General features: G+C 39.2%; 2 protein-coding genes across 2 annotated transcripts; both read left to right on the forward strand.

The window, feature by feature from the left end:
* Positions 1–658: 658 nt before the first annotated feature.
* Positions 659–7228, forward strand: LOC110933082 (extensin-like). The gene is made up of 2 exons (XM_022176322.2): positions 659–779; positions 6141–7228. Exons 1-2 carry the CDS (start codon positions 659–661, stop codon positions 7226–7228), a joined length of 1209 nt encoding a protein of 402 aa, XP_022032014.2.
* Positions 7229–8240: 1012 nt separating this feature from the next.
* LOC110933083 lies at positions 8241–9681 on the forward strand. Its single transcript, XM_022176323.1, has 3 exons — positions 8241–8376; positions 8904–9434; positions 9632–9681. The coding sequence occupies exons 1-3, from the start codon at positions 8241–8243 to the stop codon at positions 9679–9681; spliced, it is 717 nt and encodes a 238-aa protein (XP_022032015.1).
* Positions 9682–10686: the final 1005 nt, after the last annotated feature.

Consider the following 10686-nt stretch of genomic DNA (forward strand, 5'->3'; position numbering starts at 1 on the left):
AATTTCTTTTTAGTTGGGGATAATGTGACAACCCGTAACTTTGAGGTACAACACGTCTGTTTCACTTCCATAAATCAAATCATGTGCCTCTATTATTTGATGAATTGATTATATTTTATTCATGTCGTATCGAACCGACCCAAACCGTTGAACAATAATTTGATTAATATATAGATTATGTATTAGTTATTTTTTTAACTACACTTGTATTACTGGTCTCACGTAATTGCGGCTCAAGAAACCCAGTCCCAAACCAAAACAAACTGTGTACCCACTTAATCTTGTGTCAAGCAACCAATTGGCCCACACCTCCTCACATGTAATCTCGGCCCAAACACTCACCTAAACCGCCTCTAAATCCCTTTAACATATTATGCACGTACATGCATAATTATAACATCACAGTTCCAAGGAAACAAAAACCCTACAATGATATCTGCCGCACACTAACACAATTCTTTATCCTTTTTTTTTTCCTCTCAAATATCCGGCCATCGGTGATGATTCCGGCGGCTTTTCCGATCGACAAGCATGAGAAGCCGGCCACCGGTGACTGGTGGTGGCGGTGCACGGTGGTGAGCAAAGAAGCGAGAGGGAGTAGTTAGAGAGAGAGAGAGAGAGAGAGATCGGTCACGGAGAGAAAGCGGAGGAGAAAGAGATGACGGCGATGGTTCCGCGTCGCAACATTAGCGGCGTCCGGCGACTACCAACGACGCACCGCACCCGCCCGAGGTGGCGGTGCCGGCGACGGGAACAAATTGCAGGGGAGCGAGCATCAGGTGTGTATTTGATCTTTGTTTTCCCTTATATTTTTAGGCTCTTTTGATGAATATAGTGTTCACTGTTGGTATATAGGGTGATAATACACGAATGGCAAATGCTTGATGTTGTAGTGTGTGTTCTCTTTACTTCATATCTAATATATATATATGTCTTTTAGTTGTAGAACTCGGTCTTGACCAAATATATGTTAGCTGTTCTTGATGTGCATAAAATTCGAGAGCTGCTAAGAATATGCACCTTGAAATTGTCGTGTGTTTCACCATGGTTCTTGGTTATGTTAACTTTTGATCTTGCATATGCTATGTGAATCAATATGTATCTGTTTGTTTTTTTTACTGTAGTAAGATTTGATTTGGTATATATATAAAAGTGTGCACATGATTGATGATAAACTGTTTTAGATTTACACTAGTGTTTGTCGATTTGGGGTTTTATGAATGCTAGATTAGGAATGTGGATTTGAACAATGATGTAACTGTGAATGAGGGGGGTTGTTTAATGGTTGTTTTGGGTAAACCGTTTTGACAAGAAAAAAAAAGGATGTAGATGCATAGTGATTCATTGATTATAATGACATTTTGGGTAGTAATATTTACCCACTTGTTTAGATAATTCATCTATTGGAAACGAACGGATAATGAGTAGCAATGTGTTAGTATAATTCCTGTTACGTAAACGGGTGACCTTACGATAAGAAATTGTCTGTGATGATAAGATAATTTGATCTAAACTGTTGATTAAATCCAGGTCGCACACTCCTCACTGTTCTCTGTTATTTCATGTTAACTGTTTTATATATGGATTATTTATGATAAGGGTGTTATACAACAGTCAATACTTGTACACTACTTGATGAATACGTGTTAGGTACGTGTAGCTTATACGTGATTTCTTGTTTACCATCCTAACAAGTGGTAACCATAATAGGATGTGGTTGACCAACTTAGGACAAATGCTTTATCTACCGAGCAAAGCAAAGGTGAGTTCACACAGCCAAGGCATGGGGTTCCCGGGTGGGAATGGGATTTGTTGAATTATTAAATATACTCAGCTGATATAACCTAACGATAAGATACGACTAGACTAGTAACACTTTCTGAACTGATCTTCGCACACCTGCCAAGGGTTGGCCGCGATATTATGACTGACTTCGCACACCTGCCTTGGGAAGGCCGCGAACTAAAATTACTAATCTTCGCACACCTGCCTGGTAGGCCGCGATACAAATAAACCTAGTCTAGAATACTTGGGATGAACATCCCCTAATATCTTCGCATACCTGCCTGGGAGGCCGCGATGGAAACACGATATAAGGCATAACGAACGAACATACTACTACTCACACTATACTATTACTGAACTGTTAACTGTGAACTCGCTCAACTAGTTGTTGACTCTTTGCTGCATGTTTTGGTTTTACATTAATGCTTCCGCTATACTTAACTATGTTGGTTTTGGTAAACACCTTTCGTATTGAAGGATATCTGTTACTACTTATTTACATGTTTAATATGATTGGTGGCTTGATCCTGGTCAGTCACGCCTCCAAGCGGTGGTGTTCCGCGTGTGGGATTTTGGGGGTGTGACAAAAAACGTGTCCAATTATGTATAGACACGTGTCCTAAACTCTAAACATGTGAAAGATTGAGTTTGAGGGACTAAAGTTGACAAACAGTAAAAATATGTAACCGAAGGGACTAAAAGTGTCAACATGCCAAACTTGTGCCTCTGAATGACCATACGTGAAGAAAATATTCTTAAATGGGTGATTAATTGGATACAAGAAGCCGTTTGTGAGAATAATCGAAAGATTATGAAACTACAAGGGTTAAACGTGTCAACGTGTTAATTCTGACCTCTAAGTCACCTTTTAACGAAACCGAGGCTTCGAAATATTCAAATATACTCCTAAGAATAAGTGATAAAAATTTCACGTGGTTCCGAGATCGTTAAGCATATTTTCAAAACTTTGGGCTATAAGTGTCAACTTGATGAAACTTGCATTCATAAGGATATTTAACGAACCCAAGCCTAACGAAGTTTGCTCTTACATTCTTGAGCCTCAACAAAGTGACTACAAGGGACTTACATGTCAAAAATGAGGTTATATAAGGTTTAAATGGACCAGGGACTAAAGCTGCCAAGTTAAAAAGTTGTTTTGCCAGATCAGAAGGCCCACGCGGCCCGCGTAAGCCTCCTCTATGGCTTACGCGGCCCGCCTGACAGTCACCAACGCAGAAAAATGGACAGATGTGTGTTTTCAGCCTATTCCACTGCCTTAACCTCAAAGATATCGATTTCTAGGAGCTATATGTCGGTTTATAAACCATCTAGGACACCTGGAGTGATCCTAGGATGTCCCATTACACCTGGAAGTGATCTATGATCTTGCAATTGATTATATAAAGGACCTTAGTTCATGTGCTCATATGCACATTTCACTTGCAACTTCAAAGGGACTTGTTTCTGGAGCTTGCATCAGTAGGAGAAGACTATCAAGGGTAGAAAAAGACAACTAGGACCATTAGTAAGCCTCTAATTACTTGCTTAGTCGTTTTATTTAGCTTAATTACTTAGAAGTCAAACATGTCGTAAATTAAGTTTGACTTTCGTTTTAATTACATATGGACCAGCCACTGATCAAATTGAAATGGTTATGGGACCATATTAAGGTAGGTGATTAACCCCTAAAAGGGCACCTCCTAGTTATCTCGTTTGACTGGTCAATTGTCGGGTCAAAGTAGTTTGACAAAAAATCAAACTGGACAGAATGTTTGAAAATGATTAAAATTAATAAACCAGAGGTTCTAAATTATATTTTAGCATTCTAATGACTTGGTAATTAATATTAAAACATGTTTTATCAGTCCTAACCCGGCAATTAGTAGTCTAAGGTCAGTTTTTAACCGAAAGTCGCAAAAGCTTGACTTTTGCTTTGACTTTCAGTTCTGACCCGTTCAAGCTTAATTCTCCCATGTTTTAAGCTTCCATTAGGACCACATTACTCAGTAGTATAACCCTCTGAAGTTATATTGCATGATGCCTAATGGTTTGAATTATATGCACTTGATCGTAATTATGCTTAAAAACGCCATAAACGCCCTTTTGACACACAACTGAGATTTTTAGCAATGTGAATGGACTAACACCTTTGCTACTAATATTTAGACTTTTCCCAAAAAATTGACATCAGTTTGAGGTCTAGATTAGGAGTTATGCACAATAGCGTAATTAAGGAGCTTTTTAGTATTTAAATGGCGTAATTAGCATAAAGCCTATCTAAACCCGATTTTTTATACCAAACTTTTTACCTACTGATGTAAAATAATATTTTGGGATTTTTGAAGATTTTTATTTATTTTTAGGCTGAGCATAACATAGGATTATAGCTTGAATTCGGTAATTGTCGGTTTTACCCTTTTTGTGCATAAAATGAGTTTTACATAACATTTCAATGCCAAACTTTTTGCTACTGATTTTACATGATAAATAAAATATTTTGAACCTTATAAACTGATCAAAAACTCAGATTTCCTATTTTAACCCAAATATCCCTTAAAACCAACTTTTAAGCGTTTTTAGCACATAGTTTGAGTTAAAACTATATTTGGCATATAAAACTTATTACCTACTGATATTTTAAGCTAATTTATATAACTAAACAGTAAGCTAAAGTTTTTAAACTCAGAAGTCTATTTTTGACCTTTAAATCCTATGTGAAATTACCAAAATGCCCCTACGGTGCATAGTTTGGTTATATAAGATAAATTTCATATATATAAAATACCCTACTGCTATAACTTATAAAAATACATACTTTTACTGATTAAATCAGACCTGCAACTCTGTTTCACATTTAAACTCTTTTATGGACATTAAAATTACCAAAATGTCCTTATGGGACTTATTTTGGTTTAAATTACTTTTTGGGCATATATGTTAACATCTTACTGATGTAATAACATATTTTGAGCATAATAACGATTAAGACCTGCATATAATTTATTTGGTTACCCGTTGTGCGATTATGCGTTCGGATCGGTTTACGTGACTAGTTTACGTAAAATAGCCGAAACGGGCTTAACTTTATCATTATATTCTCATTTTCCAGAATGTGTTTAGTTTACCCATATTATACAAGTATCCAAGCTTGTCGGGTCTAAACCACATTCTATTCCGGTCTCCGCTTAATCTAGCGTTTAGAACCGTAAGGTTTCCTTCTAGCTAGCCGGTCTAAGTCCTTGACTTAATTAAAGACCCGTTAGCATCCTAATAGGTTAATAAACCTTCTATACAGATTAAATAGCTTCCGGTAGAAGGTGCCTTCAAAATGCTTTAGGATTTTACTGCTAGCATCAGGTAAATACTTTTAACTTATTTTCCCTTATACGGGCTTGGGATACGGTATTATAATAATACCGCTTGGTCGGGTATGAGATTACTTAATCGAATTGTGATATAATAAATCTGCATAACCGGTTTTAATCTGTATTGTTTGATAACATAAACATTGGGGGTTAACGACCGTGTCCTGGATATCCTCGGCTCATTTAAGTTATTAATGGCCACGACCTATGCACGGGGTGCAGGCATGCACCTGACAGATGTAAATGCTAAATATTAAATTACCCACAAGTTGGGGATAACTCCTCTGTGGGTTTTATAAGTGGTGAGTCAGTTAATCACGACCGGCTTCCAAACCGGCCCCCTATGTGTGATAAACATGTAAAACTGTATACAAGATTTTATTAAAGATTGTCCTAACTTATAAATGGTTTGTGCCATGTGCACTTAAATCAATTTTTCATAAATGTTTTCAAAAGAGTCAGTTAATTGTATTTACCAGTGTAAACTGACGTATTTTCTTAAAGACTGATTGACAGGTACCTCTCGTAATAGGCTGGAGCTATAGGGTGTCATAGAGGATCTTGCAAATCCATAAGATACCTGAAGTCTGTTGTTATTGTTTCTTTGTACTTTTATGATCCGCCTGTGGATCTTATTACATTCCAGTCTGTATATTCTTAAACTCGAACACTCAGACAGTATGGTTTGAAATAGTTTATTTACCCAGTCTTCCGCTCTGCTATATTATTGTGTGTATTGACAATGATGATATCAACTACGTCGCGATACTCCCCGCCGGGCCCACCGGTAATATGTGGAAATATCGGGGTGTGACAGGTTGGTATCAGAGCCAACATTGAGTGAATTAAACACTAACCTTTTGTGTTTAATCTCAATGACACAATAAGCACATTCCTTAGACTTTCGAGTCTAGGCCATGACCTAGGATTTATTCTTAACTTTCCTTTGCTGTTTATATTTTATTTTGTTTTGTGTTCTTGTTTTAACAGGTAGCTTAGCTATGATGCCTCCCAGAGTTAGAGGTAGGGGAAAAGGTCCCATGCGAGGGGGACCATCAGCAGCAAGGCCATCACACCGACCGACTCCGTCTGCGTCCCTTTCTGGTTCTGACTCACATGATCTGTGGGGTCACTCCTTTGAGCCAGCGAGACATTCTGTCTTGTTAAGCTCTTCACCTACTTTCCATCCATCTTTTGGGCCACCTGTCCCAGACGAGCCCCAACACTCGCACCATTCTCAACATTCCCATCACTCCCACGAATCTCACCAATCGTACCATTCATTGCACTCCCATTCGTTCCACCATTCGGATTCTACCTATTCGCCGGCGCAGTTCAATCCGAATGACTATGTCAACGACTTCCTTGGCTACAACCCTTTGGGCCCTGAGGACCACTTTTCTCAGGAAATGGAGATGGACAACGACCCAGATCCGGAGATGCAGACCAGAACACCGGGCCACCCAATAAGCATATCAAGTGGATCTCCATTTCAGGGATCACCATACCGTGGGCCCGATTCATTTCAAGAGAAAATGGCCACTTATGATTGGTACTTTACTCCTTCTTACCATAGCTCTCCAGCGCAACCACCTTTGGTTGAACCCCAGCTCCAAGCAGTTTCACCACCACCACTTCCTGTTGAGGAGCCGCCTCAGCAGCCACCTCCCGAGCCTCCAAGGCGAAGGAGGAATGCACGTATATCCGTGCGAGGAGGACCACGTTATAGTTCTCCTCAGGGTTCGAGTTCTTACCCTCCTATTCCAGAGGACCCCCAAATGGGTGGGCCCTCGAACGCGGCACCAGAGATCGATCCTCCGCCAGCTTCTTATGCACCACCTCAGCCGCCTATGGGTTTTGATAACCAAATCCCGACTTACCTAGGTTCTTCTGGGTACAATCCTCTTGAAAACCCATCGGGATATCCATCGGATTATGGAACTCAAGACCCATACCTTACAGTTGCACAATACCATCACCTTTACCCTTCTTCTTACCCTCCAGTTCATCCAACTGGATACCCAGTGCAGGGTTATCAATACCCGCCATACCAGCAACCTCCTTCCTTCCAGCAGTAGCAAACTCAAGAGATCCTTGAGAGGTTAGACAAGGTTGAACAGAAGCTAGGAAAAACAAGAAGGAGCATGGTAGCTTTATGAAGGGTCTTGCAAACCTTCTTAAAGGAAAGAAGAAGTAGGGAATTGTTTAATTTTCTTGTGTTGTTTGTAATCATGTCCCTGTGAGGACATTAGTTTATTTTCAGTATCAAAGTCCATGCGTGGACTTATTTTCCTATTTTTGTAGCCCCTGTGTGGGCAGTTTGTTCTTTCTAAGACCCTTTTAGGGCACTTGTACTCGGTTCATGTTTAGTGAAGTTTATCTTTGGTTTTTAAATATGTATTTTATTACATCATGTTATATCCTTTCAATTTATAATTGATCTGCCAAAGAAATTCTTAGAGGTATAACCTAGCCAAAATATTAACTGGCTATGATGGTACAACCTTTTTAAGATAGCAAATCTCTGTTAACATCTGAAAACATGTTAACATTCCTATCTGTGCGGTACAAGAAACCACACAAGCTTCCAAAATGTACTTGGATTTTCCAAGTCACTTATATATAGCCTAAATGATCAATGCGAATCATGGCTAATAAACATCAATATGATGTGTACACCAAGACATCCATTAGAGATGTATGCTTATAAGAAAAGGTGTAATAATGACAATGAAAGTTCTATTTATAAACTTCTTGTCAAAATGGTGATGAACTTTGTTCGACCCTTAAAAGATCACTGATCCAAGAGATCGTTGGTTAGATTTTAAATCGTCCCTGTGACAAGTTTTCTGAGCTATTTAAATGTCCTTCGAGATGAGCCTAATGTTAAATGTCTTATACGACACTGACAGTTGTGAAATTTTAATTTCCCTATCTAATAAATATAAAGAATATTATATTCTATTTGATTATTAATTATTGCTTAAAACGGTCTAAATGGTTTAATAATACCATGGCCATCTGATTATCAATGCGATGAATCAATATATATAATTTAAATATTATCATTGTTTGTTATAGTATTCAGAAATGGCTGGCTCGGATGAAGCAAACAGTCATCCTGCAAACGGGAACAACACCAGGATTAATATCACTGGTGCCGAACTGCAAGCAATGATCACCGCAGCAGTTTCTCAGGCGGTAGATGCTAAATTTAAAGAGCCAAGTATTACTCGGTCTCAAACTCATTCGAGATCTCATTCTTAACCTCGTACCCATCAGAAGAGTGAGTCTCAGCACTCATCTAACTAGGGTAGTGAACCCAAGAGGCAGATAGTCCTCGAGCCGACTCCTAGGTACACCAAGGTTGTACCTATAAGTACTTTGTCTCCTGTAAGCCGAGGGATTTTACAAGAGAAAAGGGAGCGATTGATTGTATGAAATGGTTGGACGAGATGGAGACTGTAATAGACATCAGCGGATGTGCTAAAGAGGATATAGTGAAGTTTGTATCATAGTCCTTCAAGGGCGATGCCCTCACTTGGTGGAAAGCGTAAGTGCAGGCCACCGGGAAGGTTCACTTGTACAACCTTTCTTGGGAGAAATTTGTTGATTTGGTGAAAGACATTTACTGTCCTCAACATGAGGTAGAGAGGATAGAGACTGATTTCCTCACCCTGGTAACAAAGGATCTGGATTGTAGATCCTATGTGACTAGCTTCAATTCTATGTCGAGGCTTGTGCCATATTTAGTCACTGCTGAACCCAAACGCATTGCGCGTTTCATCGGTGGCTTAGCCCCTGAAGTAAAGGGGAATGTTAAGGCCTCTAAGCCAGCCACTTATAGATCTGCTGTGGATCTATCATTGTCCCTCAGTTTGGATGTTGTGAGGAGTAGGGCAAAGAAAGCTACTGATGAAGGGAAAAGGAAAAGAGAGGATGACAAGTCTCCTCAGCTAAACAAAAAGAACAAAGGGAACTCTGGTTCCAAAAAGGGACAGTCGAATGATAAGCCCAGGTGCAAAACCTGTTATAAAAGGCACTTTGGAAAGTGCAACCAAGACCCACAGGCCAAACCATGTGGGATCTGCAAAAAGAAAGGGCACAAGTCGGTTGAGTGCCGAAATATCAAAGATGCAACTTGCTATGGTTGCAATGAAAAGGGGCACATCAAAACCAATTGCCCCAAGAATGCAAAGAAGCCCGAGGAGGCAAAGAAAACAAATGCAAGAGTTTTCCAGATGCAAGTGAGGGAAGCGGTGAACGACGAGAACGTCATAACAGGTACCTTCCTCATCAATAATAACTATGCTAGAGTCTTATTTAATTCTGGTGCTGATAAGTCTTTTGTAGACCATAAGTTCTGTAAGATATTGAATTTGCCTATTAAGACTCTAGACATAAAATATGAGGTAGAGCTTGCTGATGGTACCATAGAAACAGCTTCCACTCTTCTTAATGGATGTTCTATATCCATTAAGAATCACTCTATCCCGCTATCCCGCTTGCCAATGAAATTGGCTGGGTTTGATATAGTTTTAGGCATGGATTGGTTGTCACACAACCAAGCCCAGATTGCCTGTGATAAAAAGCTAGTTATTATCAAAACCCCTTCTGGTGAATCAGTCACTATTCAGGGAGATACACAATATGGATTACCCAGCAATGTGTTGATGTGCGTGAAATGTGTTATATTTTTTATGTATATTTTAAGCCCTTTTACACTTTTAGCCAAGTTTTAAATTTATAAAACACGATATTTACTAACACTAAACACACATATGGGCAAGTGCACCCATCGTGGACGTAGTATAGTGTTGGTAAGATACCGAGGTCGTCCAAGGACACAAGAGCTTTTAGTACCGGTTTATCCTCAACGTCTAATCAAATCAAAAAGTTAGAAAAGGTTTTTAAACTAAGAAAATAAAAACTAACTAAATGCTGAAAAATAAAAATAAAATAAAAACAGATAGACAAGATGAATCACTTGGATCCGACTCGTGTATTAGTATAACCTTTGATTATTTTCGCACTTTTGCACTTGTTTAAGAGATTATCTTAGTTATTGTAGTAGGCCCCTCTTTTGAAGGCAACGTTACCCTCAACCCAGTAGTTTGAGTCAGCAAGGATACAATCCTAAAGGGTTGGATTATTGGAAGATAATGAATTAAGTTATTAATGCAAATTGTGGTAGGCCCCGCTTTTGGCGGTGACGTTACCCTCGGCTAAGTAGTCTGAGTCAGCAGGGATACAGTCCTAAATAGCCGGGTTATAGTATTAATAGTAGTTAACTTATGATGGGGACAAAGAGTTTGGATCCCCGCCATCCAATACCTATGGGCATTGAAGGAGATCCTACTAAATTTGACCCAGGTCCCTTGCAGGACCTCTAAACGCTGAACAAGGGCAAGACCCTTACCAAACCATTCCCTTAACCCCCGACCAGGTAGCCAACATACCTCCATATAGACCGTGGAGATATGAATGGTGAAAATCTTTTATTTTATATAGACAGTAAAATAATGCCAAGACACCA

Source organism: Helianthus annuus, chromosome 4 (assembly GCF_002127325.2).
Source record: "Helianthus annuus cultivar XRQ/B chromosome 4, HanXRQr2.0-SUNRISE, whole genome shotgun sequence".
Taxonomy (NCBI): Eukaryota; Viridiplantae; Streptophyta; class Magnoliopsida; order Asterales; family Asteraceae; genus Helianthus; species Helianthus annuus.